General features: G+C 35.9%; 1 protein-coding gene across 6 annotated transcripts in view; it reads right to left on the minus strand.

Annotated features, from left to right (window-relative positions):
• LOC145997188 (oxysterol-binding protein-related protein 2) overlaps positions 1 to 24871 on the minus strand; it is a 284976-nt gene that overhangs the window by 35308 nt on the left and 224797 nt on the right. For 4 of the 6 annotated variants that reach the window (XM_083133909.1, XM_083133910.1, XM_083133907.1 and 1 more), the window contains exons 13-17: positions 18791 to 19001; positions 12028 to 12137; positions 9435 to 9593; positions 3158 to 3270; positions 396 to 480 (exon numbers count right to left, since the gene is read on the minus strand). In XM_083133909.1, coding sequence (XP_082990035.1) covers positions 396 to 480; positions 3158 to 3270; positions 9435 to 9593; positions 12028 to 12137; positions 18791 to 19001 — 678 coding nt within the window. Of the gene's footprint in view, positions 1 to 395; positions 481 to 3157; positions 3271 to 9434; positions 9594 to 12027; positions 12138 to 18790; positions 19002 to 20999; positions 21182 to 24871 lie in introns of all 6 variants that reach the window. The other 2 variants (XM_083133911.1, XM_083133912.1) reach the window with 1 other exon arrangement.

The following is a 24871-nucleotide window of genomic DNA, read 5'->3' on the forward strand; positions in this document are numbered from 1 at the left end:
AAAAGGTGACTGACCCATTTGTCAGGGACATTTAAAAGCAACAATAAATTTCTAATTTACATAAGAGTAAATCCATAAAAATCTCAAATTTTAGTAGTCAGTCCCTAGCAGATGCATAAAACTGACTGAAGTATACAGCTTGCCAGATACAATGGTCAATTCATGTCCATCATATGTGGCAAGCTGTATACCATTGAATGCATTTTATGCAACATGCAAGTAATTTTATAAAATGTGTAGTGCACACATTTGTTTGCCTCTGAGCACCAGCTATTTATTGCTCTAAGAACATAGAGGTATCGTGTAATAAATTATCAAAGTTTAGTTTGCAATTTTTTTTATTTTTTTTTATTATTTTTTTTAGTAAATAATGCAAAAGTTTAATTTGTACTCACTGTTTGTCTGTTATGAAGCCTTCAACACGATGCAGATCCTTCGAAAACCAGCCAGCAGGCTTGAAATTGAGTATTGCTCGATGACCTAAAAGTTAAAAGAAGGAATAGAAAGATTGTTGTACTTACAATGGTGACACATCCCTTATAATTTCACATTGGAATGCATAAAAAAAAAAGGATTAAAGACCTGTACGTGTGCTTTACAGTTATCCCATCTACACGATATCCAATAAATTTTTATGTCTTGTAGAAATTTTAGCGAAATAAATGAGGCTCGACCAGGATTTGAACCTGTGTCTGTGGCATACTGTGCCATTCATTGAACTGAGCAACAGAGGAAAGCCTGGTTTTCGCCTGATTTTCGCTGTCACTGTTTTAACTGTGTTGAACTGTCTCTGCCATTTCTAGACCCAATGGGATCTGTTGCCTATGAAATACTGATGACGTTGACAGTGTCTACTTTCTCCCAGCGTACAGATGAAAGTTACAATGCAAAAATTTCAGTGATTAATTGATTGAATGATTTGGTGTTTTAAGTCCATTTTATGCACAGTAAGGTTAATCAGGACTGGACCTCAGTTTAAAGTGGAATCCGAACCACTATGTATCTCCAACGGGTATCGAACCCGACACCCCTTGATTACAAGGCAACAACGAAAAATGTTAGTGAAAAATTCCACACAGTCAGGTATGAGACCTGATCAAGCCTGCATTTTTCGCTAAAATTTCTACATAGTAAATCTCCTGTGTGTGCCAAATCACAAGGTACCAGAAGTGACTTGAAATATGAATATAAGCCAGTCTGCACAAGGATCTCCTTAACAGTATAGTGTCCAATGCTGCCACCTTGTAATCGAAAGGTTGCAGGTTCGATTCCCAGTGTAGGCATAAATTGCACAGGGGGTTAGGTCCCACTTTAAACTGTAGAGCCAGTTACGATTAGCCTGTCTGTGCATAAGTGGGCATGACATAAACTTTACCAGACTTTACTAAAGTGCTTACAAATTATTTTAATTATGTAAAGATGTAATGTATAATGAGTGCTGTGATGAACGATACAGAATGGGAAAAAAATGTTGATTGTCATGGTAAAATGACTGTAGGTAGAGAGAAGAGTTTTGATTCACATGCAAAACTATATTCATAACAACAACATAAAGTGGCACATTCATGAACATAGTACAGTGATTTGGGGCCTCCCCGATGGCATTGTTGCCTTGTAATCAAGGGATTTCAGGTTAACCTGGTGAAACCACATAGTGATTCAGATACCACTTTAAACTGTAGGTCCAGTCCTGATTAGCCTTTCTGTGCATAAAGCGGACTTACAAACAAACTCAAACAAACAACATTACAGTGAATCAAAAGTGCTCAGACACTCGCAACATTCATGTTTCTATCTTGTTACCACTGTGTCACTATAACAATAGTATTTTAATTCAATATTTTGCAAGAAAGCTACTGACTTGCAAATAATTTACCACAACTTTGATGTTCATCTAATATTTTAAGTTTTCACGAATTTTCGAATGGATGGCGAACAAATTATGATTTATAGTACATTTATAAAAACAATATTAGTTAACAAGGTCCTGCACTGTGGCCGTGCAGTCTAAGGTGCAAGCTTTGGGTTCCTGCTACGGGACAAACATAGGTTGGAGTCTCCTGGGGGAAGCCCAACAACTTTTCGTGAGATTTTGGCCTGTGTATGGAACTGATGGACCCATCGTCATGAGGAAATAGGGGAGCTACGGATGAGTAGCATAACCTGGTCAACGTAAACCTACAACTACTGTGTCTTCGTCTTGCTGACCACATGTCACCCCATAACTGGATGGATGGTTTCCCACCTCTGGTGGATATGAGGCTGGCTGTGGGTAGATATGTGCAATGGTGAAAACCACAGAAAATTATGGTACTGAAGGGCATGGGGTGATAAGCAAATCCACTGCACCAGAATGACTCTGATGCTTTAAGTATGGTAACATCAGCCTGGAGAACAAAGTGCAGTGTAGAAAACCTACAGATATGGACAAAATAGAACTGCTCATAGCTCTTGAACAATATCCACCAGCACTCACAGATTGTCTATTCCCATCACCGTTCACCATCAACATCAGCTTGACATCCGGAACAGATGGCCTTGAGAAGTGCCTAATAAAATGACGAATCAGCAAGCTCAAAGGAAGGCAAACAACCAAGGGCATCCAAAGATTGGTCCAGAGGGAGCATTTGCTCCCTCCCCTTGAGATATCAAGAAAAACTTCATACAATTCGAGTGGTGAAATTGTAGCATGAAAATATGGATGATAGGTGTCATGAAGCTTAGCAAATTAAGTGGTCTCTGATATCTGTGTGTTGTAAAAAAAGTACAAAAGAGAAAGAGCTGTTCATCAAAAAATGATGGATGTTTAAGGCTGGAAAAAATCCGACCTTAGATCACCCACCCCGGGAATTAAACCTGGGCCTCCCGCATGGAAGTCAAGAGACCACTGCAGCTCTATTGTCTTAATAAAGTTTGGTTTTTAAGTGTTGAGATCTTATGAATCACTGTAATAAGGCACAGGCTACTATTACGAATATACGAGTGGTATAATTATCAGGAAATTTATTAATCTTTATAAACAGATTCATCTGCTTTGTTACTAATATGTATGGTAACTAAAGCTTAATTTTAAGCATAGATTGCACTTGTATAAAAATATTTAATCACAAAAAAATTTTGAAGGAAAAGAAATGCAAACATATTGTGTGCTAAATACCTGTTTTGTGATTGACAACTTCCATGGTCCCATACTGCTCCATCCACAGTTTTCCAACAATTATATTATGAACACAGCAATTTACATTGGTCCAAGTATACGCTTCACCCCAGCTGATGAGGAGAGAAATTTAAACATGATGTTAAAACTGACTCCACAATATATTAGGATAAACGTTCACTACATAGATTTCCTTAATAAGTATTTATAATATGAACATGTTACAAAACATTAAATTAACTATTTATATTTTTTAATATGCATATAACATTATAAATAAATAAAAGGTTCCTTGCCTTCATTTCAACATCGAGAGTTGTTAAAAGAAGTACTGCACTAGAAAGTGGAACATATACAGAGTAAGTCTTAATTCTTTCTGGGATTCTTGGAATAAGTAGAAGAATGCAGCAGAGTAAAGCATATCATTAGATGCAGAAATTTATCAAGTTTTTGTAGAACAAGAGGGCAGCATGGTGCAGCGAAGTAGCATCTTTTCTATGCAAGGAGCAGTACTGTTGCAATTGTGGCATGTACAGGTGAACAGAAAGCATTTTGTGTATTGGAATTTGCCAAAAATCAGTTCATATTGACTGTGCAAAGAACAACGAAGAGGCACGTACAGGAAAAAAAAATACTAAATGGTAAGAGAAATTATTACGGACTGGTGACCTGTGTGCTGCAAAGGTTCCAGGCCTGCCAGGTCCCTTGCAAGAGATTGTTGACAGTGTATGAGAAAGCTTTGTGAGCAACCTGCGGAAGTTGATATACAGGCTGATCATGAAGTTACGGATGCTTCAATCGAACATGGTGCATTCTATACAGACATCTTCTTGTGAAACCATACTGGTTACAGCTACTGTAGGTGAGTCTTCAGGGCCATGATGTTTGTTTCAGTTTGTGCTGAATTTTAGCTACAGTTGGAGACCAACTGTTTGTCAAGAAGCTGAATTACAAGGTGAGGCAACTTTCCATTTGTGCAGTAAGGCAAACCATCACAACACACATTTGGGACATAGAAAATCCACATGCAATGCTGGAACATGTCTGATTCACCAAAAGTGATTGTATTACACCACCTGTAGTAAAGTCTTTAACAAGATTACTGTTATTGGTGCAATCTAGGGGTGGCCAGGTCAAAATGATCCTCTGAGGCAAAACAATCATGCATAATTTCTGTTCGGTTAGTGGCACTATCATGTGGGCAATTCATGTACTGTCTCTTCAGATAAGGTGAAAACTGTTGCAGGGTGGCTACTCTAAGGCAATGATAAAATTCAAGTATAATACCCAGTTTTCAAGGCAAACTTTCCAAAAATTCAAAGGTGCAAACAGATGTTTTCTCTATTTCAACTTCTCTCTCCACCCACACACATTCACACACAAATATATTAACAATATTAATGGTCTGTATGATTCCAATGTATTAAAAAATTCTAATTCAATTTAATTAAACTGTATATACATTATAAATTTTAAATTTAATGTGTGGAGTTTACACTCGTCATTTCACATACTCAGACTCGAAATACATCCACAAACACAAATCACAAAGGTTACGGGATATACTAATCTTTGAAAAATTGCTAATTGTACAAGAATTTCAAACTCAGATTTAACTAATCAACTTCAAGATTTCTTATCTTGTAATAACCTTCCATCTTGCCTTAGAACATTTATAAACACAAATAAATTCAGTGAGATTTGCATTAATAAGAGACACAATTTTTCACGTCTATGGAGAAAAATTCACACATAATTCCTGGAGTCTCTAAATCATCCATAATTCCCGGAATTCCCGGTGTGTAGCCAATCTGTGTTGGTGAGAGTTAGTTTCGCTCACCATCTTTTGTTTAAAATTTACTGCAAAATATGTTATTCCCTCTTGATGTAAAGAAAGTGATAGTTTTTCCCTATTGTATGTAAAGAAAGTGACAGTTTTGCCCTATTGTATGTAGTGAATAGTAAGTCTGAAAACTATCACAAATATTTAGGTGTTTAAAGCATATACCATATTTACACACTTTTTTTTCCAAAATATTTGTCCCTAAAGACTGTGGTGCATATTAAGCAAGGAATAATTTGTACAGCCAACATTAAAACCACACATCTTTTCACTATGTCACTGTGTATACCAAATACACGGTGTCTCATCTAACATTGCAACCTGAAATATTTCGTGAACAACAACCAATATTGAAAAACTGCTTTTGCAGATATATAGGTGTGAGAGGGGCTCATGAAATTAGTGGACACAATACATTCAACTACGTAAGGAAGTACGATTTTCAATACAAACTTAGTTTTTTTTTAATGGAAACCCCATTTTATTTTCAGCTCGTTTGAAAATATGAAAAAAATCATTAAGATTGGCATTTCTTACATTGAAATACATCAAGTAGTTCTCAAGTAATTGTAACCTGAAGTTGAGCATGAAGGTGCATCCTTCACTATGGCTGTCGGCCTCAGCCGACCGCAAATGCCGTCGTGCATACAGCCTGCATGCATGTGCTGCATTTTTCCTACTCTCGCCACAGATAAGTATCATCCCGGCCTTTTCAGTCTGAATATACTATTTTCTCAGCAACAGTTCTGACGTACGTACACTCTTACGAACATCTTGTTAATTAGTGCACTTTGTTACGCCTTGCTTTATTTGATAAATTTGATAAATCAATTTGAAGGAAAAATGTATCTGCTGCAAAGTTTAAAAGTTGAAAACAAAGATTTGTCATGACCAAACGAGAAGAGTTGATTGTTCCAATGTACTAAAAATTATGACCTAAATAAATGAACGCCAATTAAAAATTAGAAAGATGTTGACGTTCTCACATTTTTGTATGTAACTGATGGCGGAATGTTTAAAATTTATACTTCTTAATTTGTTAACTCAGAAAGATGTATCAGAACTTTTTAGATTTAGAGTTTACTTATGTACAAACTACACAACTTTCCTAAGCACAACGCATAGTATGCAGAAGAGTAACATGTTTGTTACGATACACGAATGGCATCAAAAGGGGGATATGCATGTTACTACACATGAATCAACTTGTGAGAATGTTTGGTCAACTTCAGGTTACAATTACTTGAGAACTACTTAACGTATTTCAATGTAACCAATGCCATTCTTAATTATATTTTCCGTACTTTTAAATAAGCTGAAAATAAAATGGGGTTTCCATTAAAAAAACTAAGTTTGTGTTGTAAATCGTACTTCCTTACATAGTTGCACGTATTGTGTTCACTAATTTCATGAGCCCCTCTTACACCTATATATCTGCAAAAGCAGTTTTTCAATATTTGTTGCTGTTCACGAAATATTTTAGGTTGCAATGTTAGATGAGACACCCTGTATATATCAACAGGAGCAAATACAAATTACCAGGTTAGATTTCTATAGTAATAATAATAATAAAAAACCACCATAAACACCATATGATTTAATATATCTTAGAGATATAATTTTGCCCTGGTTTCCCCTACCTAGACATGCTACAAGGATCACAGTTTACATGAGGATAGTGAACACTTCTCTATAACATAACGAAGCACCATGTCACTTCTGTGGTGGCATCCATGTGTACTTAAACACTAATATTCCAGGCTGCTGGTTTGGGTGCACTTCTGAAAATGATTCTGTTCATTTAGCCTGGCAACCAACGTTACCTGACCCAACTCTACAGGATTTCTTCCTTTAGGGTTCCATCAAGGATCTCATGTCATGTGACACATCAGAGGTTCAACAAATGATCATGGCTGCAGTTCTTACCACTGACCAACAGATATAACAAAAATATATGGCAGGAACTAAGATTACAAGGAAGGACATATCAAGCATCTGTAATGGTCTATAAAAAGTTAGTGAATTTCCACCATCTAATGATATGCTTCTCTCAGCTGTGTCTGCCTGCCTTTGTTACTTTTGTATATTTAGTTTTGAAACTCTGGAGGAAATTATGACTTACCCTGTTTTTAGTAAATATTCTGAAATTTTAATTATTTTAACAGAAACATCACATACCAAAATTTCACACATAGAAAATGACAGACAAAATTGAGAGGGACAGAAAGTGGACACAAATTAATAAGAAAGCTCCCAGCTGTATGGAAATGCTGCCAAACCCCAATGATGAATACGCTAATGTGAATTTTACTGGGTAGCAAAGCCTTAGTTAAAAGTAAGATTTTTTCATGTGTGAAGAAATGAACAGATCAAAAAAGATATTGACTTTGAAATTGAGCTGTTACACATTTGCTTACAGAGACAAAAACTCATGAGATTTTTCACAACTTCCCCACACACGGCCTCCTCCATGGCATGGTGGTAACATCGTCACCTTGTAATCAAGGGGAGAGCCAGGTTCGATATCTGGTTGAGGCACATAGTGGTTCACATTCCACTTTAAACTGTAGTTCCAGTCTTGATTAGCCAACTGTGCATCACACACACCAAAAATGCATTCAATTTTTTCCTCATTCACCATTTCAGCTTCAAATCAATTGTGGCATGTTTGTGAGATAGGCAGACTTTACTCTGAGGCACTTATATACCACCTGCTGGCGAAGAATATCTAAATGAAATGAGATCACATGGCTAAGGGCTGGGATAAGGGCTACAGATGAATATTGTATACTGAATTGGAGTGGTTAGCACATCGTGCTATGATGCCAAGGGTTCCAGGTTCGAATCCTGGGCTGGGTATGGATATTTGTGAGTGTCCACTCATCAATTTCATCATATCATTAAAAGAATACAATGGTCACAAGTTATACATGCATAGATTTATTGCCAGTGAGAATGTGATTAGTTTGAAACCCAATGTTATAAATCCAAATGTGCCTTTGCACTAAGGTACGAGGGTCACTATTTATATTTTGAACCTAACAATGAAAAAACAGGAATTTGGCATTGAAAACTGCTTTATTGTTTTTCGAAGTATTCTCCTTTATGGTCAATACACTTTTGCATTCGTTCGAACCATTTGTCAAAGCAGTTTTTCCAATCTTCTTGAGACACCTCCATAATATGGTTTTTGAACGCATCAACGGCATCTTCCACCAACAAAAATCCTTGTCCATGCAATTTATTCTTGACATTCAGGAACAAGAAGAAGTCATTGGGTGCCAAATCAGGACTGTACGGCAGATGACCCATCAATTCGATTTTTTGACTGTTCATAAAGTCGGTTGTTAGACGAGATGTGTGACAGCTGGCATTGTCTTGATGAAGAATGATCCGATGGTGTTTGTTTGTTTTCCGTATTTGACAGAAGACCTCTGGCAAACAAATGGTTGTGTACCATTCAGAGTTGACCGTTCTACGTTCCTCTCAAGGCACAGTTGACACATGACCAGTTTTGCCGAAAAAACAGGCTACCATTTGTTTCGATGTGCTTCGAGCGCGAACAACTTTTGTTGGATTGGGTTCATCTTGAAACACCCATACAGTCGACTGCTGTTTACGTTCCGGCTCATATGCATATATCCATGATTCGTCACCTGTTACAATCTTATATACGTCTTTTGAAGCACCACGATTGTATTTATTGAGAATTTGTTTGCATTAATTGACGCGAGCGTCTTTTTGAGTTTTTGTCAAATTGTGTGGGATCCAACGAGAACATACCTTTCTCACAGCTAAATGACCATGTAATATTTTATATATGTTGGTGGAACAAATGCCTATGGTTGCCTCAATCTCACAGTATGTCACATGACGATCTTGCAGTATTAGGTTTTTGCACAGCATCAATGTTTTCTTGAACAACAACTGATTTTGGACGACCTTCGCAAATCTCGTCGGTGAGCGAATGGCGGCCACAATTAAGTTCGTTATACCAGCATTTCACAGTGGCAAAGGATGGGGCTTCATCGCCAAATGTGGAAGTAAGTTGATCTTGTCTTGATAATCCACGTCGAAAATCGTAAAAAATCATTGCACAAAAATGTTTACAAGTTAATTCCATTTTATTATTGTCGCGCAATCTCCAAGGCAACATAAACAACACAAATGAAGCTATTGACAAAACATTTGAAGTACGTTATGGTCAATAATGCCAGACGATTCCGTGCAAACGTCAAATCGCGCCTAACTTCAATCAGTGTTGCCAGGGCTCAAAATATAAATAGTGGCCCTCGTATTAAAGTCAGGAAAAAATTCTGTTTTGGTTGGAACTAACCACAAGAGTAAGATAAATGTAATTGGGAAAAATAAATATTTATAAATTGTGGGCTGAAGGGAGTCACAATTACATATCTACAAATAATATCACCTTACCTAGGCAGTTCAACAGTAACTGTTCCTTTTGGTTGAATTTCAACGCTTTTGCCCCAAAATTTAAGTTTTGGATGTATAGTTCCATGGAAGATGAAATCTTGGCTATCTGCATGAAATGCAGACACTGGAGGATGATGACTCACTTGCTCACACACAATCCTGCAACACACAGCATTACATTACTAACAGGTTTTTCTTTTATTGTTACAAAACTTTATTAGACTAAGTTCTTCAAAAATATACACATTCAATTTCTTTAGGAAAAATTTAAGTATGTTCGTTTTGGAATAGGAATGAAACTTTATTTCCATTGTAGTTATCACTTATAAAGTTTGAGATAATGCTACAATCCTCAACATTCAATCAATCCGTAAGGATGCACATGTGATTTTGAAATATATATCTTGATCACTTACGATGAGTGTATGAGACTACCCTTGTCAGTACCTTTCCAATGAACCCTTCCAAGTGTCGGGACCTTCAATTAGCTGTTAGCTGGTTATTTCCATTCGCAGGACCATATAAACACTGGCTGTGTAAATTTCACCCAACATGCACTTGTGCAATTCAGTTTGGTACTTCAACATCTTTTTTTCCCTCATTTTTGGCAATTGTGAGATTCATCCAAATGTTCAAAATTAATAAAATTAGATTAATAAATGGAGGCATTTATTTATTTACATGCTTTAAACAATTAAAATTCGGACTTAAGGGAGAAGTAATTTTTCTTCTGGGTATTTATTACACAGAGCACATCCTTACATTATGGCAGCGAGAACTCCTCTCAGAATCTTTTTTGTTCCCTCATTTTTCCTCAACTTTATCTGTGCACAATGAAATAGAAACATTGAATTTTAATTACATTTTTCAATGAAGTTATTATTATTTACATGCTTTAAAACAAATAAAACTTTGACTTAAGAAGCAATTTTCATTGTGGGTAATTTTTCCTCAGCACATGTCCCTTAGGTCCTAGTTGAGAGTGCACATCTGGCTGGGTTAATAACACCCTCACACCACATGGCAACATATTCACCTAAGTAATGACTGCCTTTTGGTATGTACCTCCATTTCCCTGATAGCTTTTAACCACACTTGTCAGCATTTGCCAACCACGCATGGAAGATTAAATATCCTTGTTTTACCTTTTTTAACGTGTTTCAAATCCTGCCCAGCCTTCTGATGAAGTCACATGATGCCGTGAAAGTTAGAGTGGAACAGAGGTATATACAAAAATTGGCCCACCACTGTGTAATAAAATCCTAGCAGAAAGTCAAATCGTGGGTGGCAAAATATGTTCCATGGCCAAAAAAGTGTAAAAAAGCTGGATTTCCAAGAAAAATATCACATGGGAGATGGAAATAAACATATATTATAACAACATGTAAAAACAATAGTCGATAGTAGCAATAAATCAGATGGGATACAATGAAAATTGTGTTAAAATAAATAGGGGACACTCTTGTAACATTTTTCTGAGATTAACATGCCACACAAAGACTCTGTGCATCTCCTTATGTCTTACATGGTGTTAAATACTCTTCAATTAGAGTACAACTAATTTTGTAACAAATCTTAGTAGCAATAAACAATTTTGATGGGCAAAGGTTTTGTATTTGCCACTGCAGACACTTGTTGAATTTTTATTAGAGGATATTCATTCCTATATAACTTGGGACCATAGATTATATAAAAACTAGTTATTATCCAGTATCTTGTTCCTCCCTAATGGCTAAGTGGTTACATAATCACCATTTAATCAAGGGGTTCGATACCTGGCGGAGACAGATTGCAAAATGGTTCGGATCCCACTTTAAACTGTAGGTCTAGTCCCGATTAGCCTACCTGCACAGTGGACTTAAAACACAGCTTTTCTTTAAATTTATCCAGCACCTTCTCTCTGTCTCCTATCATTTCAACTTCACTCAATCCCATTATTTTTATATTGTATTTTTATTTTTGTATTTTATATTATTTATTTACAAAGATAAAATACCTCTACACCACATTTCTAAGTGGAAATATTAGGGGGTGGTCAGGAGAATATAGGCTAGCTAGATTATCTGTGAAGCCTGAAGCCTAGAGAGTAAAATACAGAAGGCAAATCAGTTAGAAGTTGTGAATAAATGGCATTCTTGGAGTAAGAAAACTAGATTTCTTAGAAGTTTTCAACCTGGCTGCCATTGACATGAAATGTTGATGCCATGAGAGACTGAGCAAAATGAGTGTGTCTAGCCACTTATACTTGGCATTAGCGCAGACTTAGGCTTTTCCCTTTATCCATAGCCTAGGAACACATGTCATGGAGAGATGGCCCAGGTCTTGGACTCAGCATATGCTACTGGGGGAGATGGTAACTGAACTCAGCTTCTTGCTCTTCTGTATTTTTTCTAATAACAATTGCCATCCTGGATATTCAGATTACGTGTTGTGACTAAAATGTAGAGAGATGGTTTTCTATTCAAAGCTGTCAGTGTCACGCATCACAGACAGTCGCCCAGTTGTGTACGTAAATTTCTTTCCATTATCTCATTCTCCATGACCATTCACATTAAAAATGAGTACACGCAAAAATAAATAGTTACATATTCACCTGAAGTCTTCCCTTTCCAGTTCGTATGTTTCACCCAGAAGGGGATTGAAAGGTTTCCCTAATCGCTCCCAATTGGATGCGAGGGCACTCACTGCAAATGCAGCCACGAGCTGAAAGGAAAAGAAATAGAAAAACAAAATTAAGATCCACGCAAACATTTGAATGCAAATGTCCACACTTAAAATAATAAAGTTTAAAATTTTATCTCAAGGAATAATTACATACATGAATTAAGAAATGTAAATCTTTGTTCTTTTGTCAACTTTCTTCTACTGTATATAATAATAATAAGCAGATGATGTAGATTTGTTTGTAGACACCATGAAAAGCATTAAGAAGAACATTTTTCTTTTTTACACTCAATTAAGAAATAGTTCAAAAGTTTGTTTACTATCTCATTTTTATTATTGTTATTTTATTTTGGCCAATTTTGACTAAATGCAAAGATGAGAATGAGTGATGATTAGATGAAATTAATGAAGGGACACCAACAAAGAACACCTACGACTAGGCCAGGACTCAAACAAGATACTTCAACGGCGAGATCAAAAGTCGATGACTTAATGCAATTGGCCAATAAGCCAGCTTAAGTTGGTTTAGTAGAGACTCAAATTAGGGATAGGATGGGTTAATTACATCAATATAGGGATGTTGCAATGTGTGTTTCGACATATACCTGTAGCAAATAGAAGGAAAACTGTGTCTATTTTTCAACATATTTACAATAGGTGGTGGATCAATGAACTAATGGCGTAGGTGTCACAACCAGATCAAGGAAGCTAGCTGCTTAGTGCCATCAATCATAACAAAAGAGCAGGGTGTAAATCAAGTATAGGCATTTTGCCTAACATCTGGTCTCTACTTATCACAGCAGATACATGAAATTCCTCTTCTAAACTCGCATTAGGAGTAGGATGAATTTGTGAACCATCGCCCCTCCAATTTGGTTCACCACAAGTTGCCACTGTATAAATATATGTAGCAATACCCACATTACCATAACCTTGGATCAACCTATGGTATATTCATTCTGTACATGAGTACACGAAAATGCATAGTGTTGCCAAATAATAACACTTGTAGAAGAACTACATTATTTTTCATTCTTATTTCTGCAAGCTTCAAAATTTATTTATTTATTTATTTATTGCAATTTCCAGTACAGCAGAAGCCATTTTAAACCCGAAAAACACAACAGTAAAACAGTACCCTAGTGTTAAAAGAACACATGAAACAAGATAAAATAAAATAAACAAAATATAAACATAAATATAAACAATTTTAGCTTTCCACGACTGACCTAAAAGTTTGCAAATATAAAATGAGCACTAATTGCAAAATAATCAGCAATTTAACCAGTTGAATTGGTTTCCGTGGTGTAAGAAGAACCTTAAGTTTTATTTCAGTTTTATAACAACACAAAAAAATTAAATAACAATTATTAGTAGTAACCTATGTACACTTCTGTTCAGAGAAACTGGCACACTCGTTTGAGTTAAAGATCAGCTTTGGAGCCAATCAAGTATGGAAGTACAGCTGAAGTAAAGGTTCGGGAAAACAGCAACCTGCAGTGTTGCTGACCACTAAAGTTTTTCATCGGCTGCAGGAAATTTTCTGACTTGCGGAGTGAAAAGAAACGACGGTTACAGGAAAGCCTTGCATTTTAATTATTAATGCAATGCAGTGTCCGATTTGAAAAGAGAATGGTGGGAAAAAACTTCGATAAAATATGTTCGAGATACTCAGTATCCCATTACTAATAACAAAAAAACAATAAATTAAAAAAACAAAAAAAACTACCTCAATCCCTGCGCTTGGGAAAAATCTCATATTCATTTGAAAGCAAAGGAGAGTGGATGGTGGTTCCATTACCTCTTTCCCTAGATTAACGTAACAACAACGTCGACGTTCACCAAGAGGACCCGGGTTCAAATTCCAACCTGAGCCTGGGTGTTCTTTGAGAGTGTCCCTTCATCAATTTTCCTACATCATCATTTATCTTCTTCATCGCCATTAACTGAAAGTGGAAGAAAAGCGACGCCAACAAAAAATAAACCAAACTGACATTCAAGATGCAGATGGGAGAAAATAAACAATCCAAGGCAAGAAGAATATCTATCACGGCCCGAATGATGTTACTTCAGGATCACTTTCGTTACTTTCTCTTACGTATGCAAACTGCTTTTCTAGCTTGTAATTTGAACATGAAAGTAGGATAATAAATTTCCCAAAATCAGTACAGGCTGGATGAATGTCTTCATATTTTCCTGAAAAATCACTCTTCTTCGTCAAATAGTTAGTTTAAAAATATAGTTATGTATGTGCCATTGACTTATAAGATTCGTCGCCACATATCAGAATCTGTTATGTTGACAGAAGCTAGAGCACAAAGATTATTAGGTGTTGGAAACACTAAACTTGCACAAAATCACGTCTTGGATCATCTTCATTAATATACACACAATAAGAGCAATGTGTGCCCAGCATAGAGACACTATACCGTGTAGCGTATTGCTTTCAAATTAATGTAATTAGAGAGAAGGGACATTGAAAGTTTGGAGCCGGACAGGTAAAAGTGCAATCTTCAGGAGAAATCACCCTAATAGCATGATTTTTTGCACCGCAGCTTGAGTCGATGTCGGTAAAACACCAGCTTCGTAAGCTGAAATCCTGGATGCGATTACCCATGTGGTCAAAGTTTCCCCCCCCCCCTTTTATTTCTTCCAAACTGGTGCCACGAAAAGTATTTCACTGAGTCACAGCTTTATACTTTGTTGTTGTTCATGTGGCGAGGAGGAAATAATTATAATTATTGAAATTATTGAAAGGACTATGTGTGTGGCATAATTTTGAGATTGGAACGTATTTTTCTTTATTGTGTTGTTACTGAAACTCCGTGCATATAACAACCACTTCTGATGTTTTCTTCTGGGAACAAATCCCACCGGAAGATCAAACGTTATTCCTCTGTGAGAAGAAAATCATAGAATTTATGTTCAAAACTTTGGGTTACATCGGTAAGTGAATATTAATGTTTTCCGTCATTCATTTGCCACTTCCCTCATTTCACCCCCTCCCCCCCCCCACACACACACAAACACTTACAGACTGGTTGCATGCTCGATTTTATATCAGAAATTTCTGGATGGGAGGAGAAATATGTTGGTAAAAATTGTAAAGTGAAGACACTTTTGTATGTCTGTTTGAAGGTGTTATTTCTATAAATATTCAAAATTTATTTCCTGTCTGCCTGATTGAAGGTGTTTTTATTCAAAACAAATACAAATAATTTTCAACTACTGTTATTGAACGAAAATCATTGATGTTATGTTTACAAAAAAAAGTAAATTTATTTTATTGATAATTAGATATTTTAATTATTTTCAGCATATAAATAATTATTTGTCATATTTTTCATGATGCATTTTCTCATCCCTCTTACTTTTGGTAGCCGCTCTTTCCTCCAATGAGAATGAATTTACAATTTTTCTAATCTTCTCCATTTTCAAATTTCCAACCCATTTTTCCTTGTGTCCTATAGTTAAAGTAAACATACAAGGGGAGGGACACCACCCTAGCTCCCCTTCTGGACTAACATGTGTATGCTGTTCATTTGTGTTTGTGATTGAATCATTCAACTTATCGTCATTCATTCTCATCTTCGCGATTAGCCAAAAGTAACAGAAAATCAAAGTAAAATAAACGAGAGAAAATCAGCCAACACATTATCTAATTGAAACTTTCTCTTCTCACGCTGTGGCCACAGCCCTAGACAAAGATAATGAATCATGTGTTTTCGTTGCACCTGGCTCCTCGCCAGTAAGCAAGAACGAGGTTCCTTGCAGAAACCTTCGCACACGAGTGCGCATAGAGCGCATGCATCGTGGGGCTGACACGTCTCGTTTAACTCCTTAAATTAGAAGTCTGGAACTTCGTGACCTGAGTTCAAACCCTGGTGAGACTTTTTTTTCTTTTTCTTTCCTCCAAGGTGAAAAGTTACATGTGACATGTTTCGAAATTAGACTAAATTATTTCAACTCAATTTGGCATTTATGAATAGGATTAATGCATAACAAAATTGCGAAAGCTGCCCACTTTCAATTCAATTGCAAACATTGAGATATCAAAAAGTAGTGCCAAAGAGAAACCTATATTTTTCGTTTTTAGGGGAAAATACACAAAAAAAGAACAAAATTATGACTTTATTTTTTTTTAAGTATTTAATTTTGAAAGTGACATGCTTCTGGCAAACTTTTTTTTTGCCTGCATAATGTCTCGCAAATCTGTCGACATGTCACACACTTTACTGTTGGAGACTTTAAGTCACTTGATGTTACAAAGTTAGAACCTTCAATTCAGATCTAGACTGTTATTTTTTTATAGTTTTTCCATCATGAGCTTGACTTTTGATTTAAGCCCGCTCATAAAAGGACAGTCTAATCTCGGCTAGGTTTACAGTTTGAGGTGAATCCGAACCACTGCGTATCAAAACTCGGGCCAACCGATTGCAAATGTCTCTTTCCCTTATACTATTTAAAAAGGAGTTAAGAAACAAAGTTTATCCAATTTGCTTAACTCTGTGCCAGACAACAGCACACACCACCGTTTCTTTTTAAAGTATACACATTTGAGATGAGATCCAATTTTGTAGCAATAAATGCTTAATTTTCAACATGGATAGGATGGTGTAATTCCCTCAATAGGGGTGAAACCTCCAATTACAGTATTGTTGCATGCGTAGAAATATTCTATTGTGAGCTTTAGGTACTATATATGTGGAAAATTCTGCTACATCTCATGAATAAAACTTGCTTTCTTGTCTCATACTACTAGAAGTAGTAAACAAAATCTCATCAGAGAATACAAACCAAGTAACACTGTAAAACTCAAAATTATATCATTTTGAAAACTTAATTATCGATTTCTCAAACAAGAAGACATTTTAACCTGTTCTTCAAGCAAACACAAAATGTCTATCATTTCGGTTGATTTAAAATAAATTTCGAATATTTATAGTAATAACACCTTCAACCAGACATACTAAAATGCCTTGACTTTACAATTTTTACCAACATATTTCTCCTCCCATCCAGAAATTTCTGATATAAAATCAAACATGAAACCAGTCTGTCAGTGTTTGTGTGTGTGTATGGGGGGGGGGGGGGGGTGAAATGAGGGAACTGGCAAATGAATGACGGAAAACATTAATATTCACTTATCGATGTAACCCAAAGTTTCAAACTTAAATTCTGTGATTTTTCTTTCACAGAAAAATAATGTTTGATCTTCTGGTGATGTAACAATGCAATAAAGAAATATATGTTCCAAACTCAAAATTGTGCCACACTCATAGTGCTTTCAATAATTATTTTCTCCTTGCCGCATGAAAAACAACAAAGTATAAAGCTGCGACTCGTCCTTGCCACATGAAAAACAACAAAGTATAAAGCTGTGACTCGGTGAAATACTTTTCGTGGCACCAGTTTGGAAGAAAAAAGGGGGGGGGGGACTTTGACCACATGGGTAATCGAACCCAGGATTTCAGCTTACGAAGCTGGCGTTTTACCGACATCGACACAAGCTGTGGTGCAAAAAATCATGCTATTAGGGTGATTTCTCCTGAAGATTGCACTTTTACCTGTCCGGCTCCAAACTTTCAATGTCCCTGCTCTCTAATTACATTAATTTGAAAGCAATACGCTACACGGTATAGTGTCTCTATGCTGGGCACACATTGCTCTTATTGTGTGTATATTAATGAAGATGATCCAAGACGTGATTTTGTGCAAGTTTAGTGTTTCCAACACCTAATAATCTTTGTGCTCTAGCTTCTGTCAACATAACAGATTCTGATATGTGGCGACGAATCTTATAAGTCAATGGCACATACATAACTATATTTTTAAACTAACTATTTGACGAAGAAGAGTGATTTTTCAGGAAAATATGAAGACATTCATCCAGCCTGTACTGATTTTGGGAAATTTATTATCCTACTTTCATGTTCAAATTACAAGCTAGAAAAGCAGTTTGCATACGTAAGAGAAAGTAACGAAAGTGATCCTGAAATAACATCATTCGGGCCGTGATAGATATTCTTCTTGCCTTGGATTGTTTATTTTCTCCCGTCTGCATCTTGAATGTCAATTTGGTTTATTTTTTGTTGGCATCGCTTTTCTTCCACTTTCAGTTAATGGCGATGAAGAAGATAAATGATGATGTAGGAAAATTGATGAAGGGACACTCGCAAAGAACACCCAGGCTCAGGTTGGAATTTGAACCCGGGTCCTCTTGGTGAACGTCGACGTTGTTGTTACGTTAATCTAGGGAAAGAGGTAATGGAACCACCATCCACTCTCCTTTGCTTTCAAATGAATATGAGATTTTTCCCAAGCGCAGGGATTGAGGTAGTTTTTTTTGTTTTTTTAATTTATTGTTTTTTTGTTATTAGTAATGGGATACTGAGTATCTCGAACATATTTTATCGAAGTTTTTTCCCACCATTCTCTTTTCAAATCGGACACTGCATTGCATTAATAATTAAAATGCAAGGCTTTCCTGTAACCGTCGTTTCTTTTCACTCCGCAAGTCAGAAAATTTCCTGCAGCCGATGAAAAACTTTAGTGGTCAGCAACACTGCAGGTTGCTGTTTTCCCGAACCTTTACTTCAGCTGTACTTCCATACTTGATTGGCTCCAAAGCTGATCTTTAACTCAAACGAGTGTGCCAGTTTCTCTGAACAGAAGTGCACAAGTAACCATACCTGCATTCTGTTAGTTGGATCACTTTCCTGAGCTGCTAGTCGCAGAAGGTGAGCATATTCCATGTATTCCACCATTCGTTGAAGGAAACTGAGAGGTTCATTAAAAATCACTGGCATTGTGATTTTGCTTAATTCTTTGCCAATGCAGTTTTTGAGCACAGACCAGATGCTGAAGTCATTCCTACTAAACATAGGCACTGGAAGACATTGTCTGGAACAAAAGAAAATTCAAAATTAATAGCTAATAGTTTTTGGAAGGAAAATTTTTATTCATTACTTACCAGTTTCTTAAACAAGAAGTCAAATCTAATAGAGATTTCTTGAAGTTTAATGTAGTCCTGACAAGACCTAGTGCCCATCAAATTATTGAGATACTGAAAGGTAACAGAATTAAACATTCCAATACATTGTGCTAGCACTGTCATATTTGGATTACCTTTTTAAAAAAAAACACACAAAAGAAAAGAAGAATAGTACATGCATGAACTGTAGAAAATTATTTCCAAAGATTCTGATATATTCTCAGAATCATCAACAACAGGGTTAACAAAAGAGGTGGGAGTTCCAGTCCAACTTATCTTGAATTGATGGTTACCCTGGACAGAAATTGCCAGTTAGTGGTTAGTGGTTACCTAACCTATTGACAATGATGATAATATGGATAGTGTCAAAAACTTAAGAAATATTTTTACACTGTTTGCAACACATGGGTTGTGTGGAGGTGGTGGTCCACATATTTTCGATCTTGGCCACGTTGGAAGCAATGCATTCAGCACCATGCTCTGGTCAGCTGTGCCCTAAAGGAGATTTCAGACCAAAGTGACATGTGAGAAGATACACCTGGCACTTAAAAACCAACCATCAGAAATAAATGCAATCTTCCGAACTGAAGTGACACAACAAGCTGCACATATCACTGAAGACTTGTATATTTTCTAGTACTGTGAATTGCGTTGCCTTGGTGTGTGGTTCACAGATGTGTAGGGAATGCTTGCATATAAGCTGATGAGGCCTGTGTTGCTTATCGTTTGCCACTTTGGTGTGAAATCCCTGTGTTGCATGTCACTTATCACCTGTCGCTTCAATCTGAAAGCTCCTTAAGGGTTGCCAGCAGTCTCCCAATTGATCAGAGTCTGAGTGAGCCACAGAGGCACAAAGTGAGAGAAATTCCTACTTGTGATCACCACCTGAGAATGTTGCAGAAATTTAATTCATATTCAGATTAAATTTCTACAAAGGTTTGAATACAAGCTACCTTAGTGTATAGCTACCATTTTCTTGTGTATTTTAGGAAAATATACTTCAGAAACGGGCCCACAGAGATAAGAAAGGATAGGTAGAAAGACATGCTGCAGCTGTCCTGTAACGACTGCATGACAAGTCATGTACAGAGTGTCCAAGAAGTCCCTGTACTCTACTGTGACCATATTGGAAACTAGCTGGTATTTGGTTGCTTGGGAATTATTTCATTTCTGCTCTCAATGTCACCAAGACCAGCTTGAATTTGTATGTCAGTTGTTACACCATGGCTAGTGATGTGTGTGCACAAACAACAATGCATAGAGCGAATGATGTACTATAATGCAATGTAAAGTTTCCATTTATACGTAGTATAATGAAATACTGCATTTGCTGGTGCATAAGATGCCTTTTTTTTCTTTAAAAATAGGCCTGTAAAACAGTGTGTGTCTTGTACGATAATACTCAGTTTTTGATTTGATCTTACACTATTTCTTTCTTGATTCCTTGCAGTGTGTGATAAAGAAGATAAAAATGTATTCTTTTCTAGTTAAATTAGATAAGTTTTTTGTTAAAAGTAGGTCTACATAATAATTATATTAGAAATACTGTAAATTATATATAAATTCAGTGATCTTTTTCTTTTCCCTCAAAAATGTGTTCAATAAGCTTATACGCTGGCAAAAACAGTAAATAGATACATATACTACCATAAATACATATGTCATGTCTATCTAGGGTAATATGAACTGTGTAATATAATCTAGGCGTATGGGGACTTCTTGGACACCCAGAACATTTGCATTTGAGCTACCATTTTTAAAACACCATCTTGGCCACTGCATGCAAAAACATAGTACTAATAATGAGGACACACATGGAAGTTAAATAACGAGCTATATGAAACAAAATTTTCACATTGTCCACACCATATCAGAACATCAATACAAACACCGAATCTTGAACTAACCTGTATTGCTTTTTGGAGACATCCTTATCACCTTCAGGCTCTTCTGACATTTTGATGCTCTGCACAAAACTTTCCCTCACTACCAACTGATGCCTTTCTAATCAACAATTCACCCACAACAGAAGTCATACAAATCGATCTGAACCCACGCTCAACCAGATCAAATTATACTTTGTGTCCCCCTTTAAAGAATAACCGGAAAATGTTTTGTATTAGACAATGTAAAGTGAAGATAAATCATTACATGAGAGAAACGACTCTCAGTTCTCTGTCAAGACTGGTGTAAGTAATCATGTTTGATATTGTGTTAGTTGCTTTTGGAATATAAGCATAGGAACAGTTCCAAATAAGATTCACTATGCATCAGATTAGCATTCCAAAGATGCATTTTGTAATATTTCGGTCTAATATATGTACAATGACACTTGAGTGCATCATTATTACATCATCTCATACCATGTATGTGACATGAAATTTTTGTAGGGAAGGTCAGGCCATTTAAAAAACATATAAATATAGTAGAAATAATAATAATATTTATTATTATGGTTATAATTATTACACAATAATAGCTAACATAAACTAATAAAACAAAATTATTTTATTCCAAATGTATTATTATTATTATTATTATTATTATTATTATTATTATTATTATTATAATACCCTTGAGGAGCATTTTATACTTGATTCACTAGATGAGTGAATATCCAGGACATACAGTTCATGAGATGAAATGTATAGTTATTTTAGTTGGTCATTACCTTCCACACATCTCATTCAAGAAAAAGCTTTAAAAGTTCGGGAGAAATTTTACTCATGAAGTATATGTTATTGGCCTCTTACACAAAACTCCAATTTTTGGAATTTTGAAAACTATCAAACCATTCATTCTTTGGATTAATTGCTGGAATATTAAAAACATATCCTTGTTCATGTATTTTACACATTTTTTCAGTGTACTGTAGTTTTGACTTTCGTTTTTCTGTTTGAATACTAACTGAACTTTAGTTCAGCCTATTGGTTCTCAAAGTGTGCGCCACAGTGCCCTGGAATGCTGAGACTGGCTGACAGAGGTGCCGCGAAAGGTTCCAACATTTTCACTGAAATGACCCTTACTTGTTAGTCTACACATGGTTTTAGAACTATTTACATATAAAATGTTTCTGAATTTGAAATATGTGTTTATTTTTTAATTTAGTATGGTTAGGTTGCTTGCATTAACTGAATGTTGCCAGTGTTAGATAGGCCTAGATTCTGATTTGGGCACTGTGGAAAAATCTCGAAACACAAAGGGTGCCAAGAAACAAAAAAGTTTGGGAACCACTGGTTCAGCTATTTACAATGAAAATAACGAGCTTCCTTCTTGTTTCTAATTTGAAATGAACAATGCCAAAATACAAGGGGGAGAGTGGGTCGATGGAACTGTTTGATTCCCTGCCCCCTCATCATGTCCATGTCTAATCTGAATTTATTTCCTCGACACATTCGGTACTAATGTTCAAAACTTAGTGAGCATATCTGTAGTGTATTAAATAATCACTTATCTTAATCTGTGTATTATGATTGATTATGAATGTCAGCCATTATAGGTTCCCTTCTGCTAGTTGTTGCATATTAATGTGTCAACGATACATAACAATTATCCCACATACTTGAAAAGATTGCATAATTTAGTAAAAAAAAGTTTCAATTTGGGTTTGTTAAGATTTATGATAATATGCACTTCAAAGTGCAACAAAAAAATGAAAAAAATAACACAGAACTTATTTGAAACTAGCAAAAAAAAAAACTACAAATCATCTTAATTATCTTTCTCTTTCATTTCATGATGAGAAAGTTGCAAATTGTAAAATTTATGATGTGCTCAAATAAAACAATGTCACTGGAAGTAATGACCAATATAACGAATAATTTACTAATATTACATAAGAGTGTGGTGCAAACGAACAAGGATGATACTAATGACATAAATCTACTAGCTTCATTTTTTTCCCCACACATGTAACAACTTATTCAAAATCTTACCATAATTACCTAATATACAGGTTGCAGGCTGGATTATTATGACCCATACATGTTCCGATATTAAGTCAATGAGAGACAAGAATATCCAATTAATTATTTGCTGAAAAAATGACCTACCATTTCTAGATATTCCTCTACACAAACACGCTAATGTAACATCAAATTCTCTTTTGCTGTACATTAATTTTGCTAACGGTTAAAAATGCCACATATAGTCATTTTTACACCACTATATGGTGTCCCTTGAGTATGTGCTAGATAGTGAATGTTGCAGATGATTCATAATATTCTGAAAGAAGAATATTAATCCTCATGATTTTGTAAATGAGCTAAGTTAGGTCACTTTGTAGACAAACAATGCTTGAACATATTGTGCCATTTATCTAATTTTCCATTACTTTTCCCCTCACTATTCTTCCATTAATGACATCAACCGGCAAATACAAATCAACCGGAATTATCAATTTCTAGCTAATGTTGTCAACCTTGAGGACATGCAGGACTGAGTGGATACAAGCAAGAGGCATGCATTTTGTAGTAATTGTAATGACTTCTGGACACATGTGAAAACCTCAATTTGAAGAATTGATCCCATTGTTCAATGAGGGACCGCAAGTGAAAGTTTTCAGTCCCTCATGCGAAAGCCTTCACTGAAAACAATGTCTCGTGAAAAATTACGGCAAGCACACAGAAGATGACTGTAGATATTATAAAGTTGTTAAAAATAATCTTTTATGTTCAATTTATATTTTTCACTACATCTATTCTCATGCATGATACTATTAATTTATACCTCGGCCAAGCAATTTTCCCGGCCCCAATTCACAGTGCAGAACTGTTATTTTGACAAAAATTCTGTTTTCCTGCTTGTCCGCTTTAAGGAGGAGAGATTCTAAGGTTGCCACTTGTTGCCCAAACATGAGGACAGAGGTAGTAAGCCTAATTGCATGTTCGACTGTAAGTTCCTTTGTAGGTAAACATAGCAATAGCAGGTCATTGCCATAAAGGAGGTCCCACGCCAGGAGATATCTTGTCCTCGGCAGTTTACTTCATACATCAAAATTACAACCACCTGAGATAGTTGAACATTCCATACAAACTCTAACAGTAATAACAGTATATAAAGATAATAATTTGCTTTAAAAGAAAAACAACCTTCAACCAAAGTCAAAGGTAATGATGAAAACCTATTTTTATCTCTCTTGTGTGAATAATTGGAACATTTCATTAATGCATTCATGTATCCTTTAAAAGCATGATTACTGCTTGTATGGTCATAAATTTGGATGTAAAAGTTTACATTTTTATTAGGTTTTCGAAGTGCTATTTTAATGATCTCTCATGATGGGACATTCTCACATAAAATATGATTCATATTGAAATGACTGAATTGCTAAATACAGCATATCCTGTCAGTAATGTAGTGCCACCCTAAATTTATGTGGCAAAAGGTTGCGCAGGGAAATCGGAAAATCGTGGATCAGCTTGTCATAAGAACCAGTACGTTAGAAGAAACTGTAGGAAATTTAAGCGAGGAATTGGCAACTGTTTCCGGAGGCAAACCAGAGCTATGTAGTAGGCAAAATACAGCTAAAATTAGGCAGTCTGTTACAGAGCTTCAAGAAAATGTAGCGGAGGAAATTCGACAAAATGTTGCGCAGCAGGTTAATGGGGTTTTCCAGCATCTTGAAAGCCAACTAAACAATTTAAGGGAAGAAATAGATGCATTAAATGCCCGCTTGAACGAAGTCCAGGGTTTGAGAGAGAGCAGCGAACAGTAGTGCATGGCATCTCCACAGTGAGCAGCGATAGTACAACCGCAAATAACGTGTTCTTGCACAGGG

This window comes from Lepisma saccharinum, chromosome 13 (assembly GCF_977018435.1).
Source record: "Lepisma saccharinum chromosome 13, izLepSacc3.1, whole genome shotgun sequence".
Classification (NCBI taxonomy): domain Eukaryota; kingdom Metazoa; phylum Arthropoda; class Insecta; order Zygentoma; family Lepismatidae; genus Lepisma; species Lepisma saccharinum.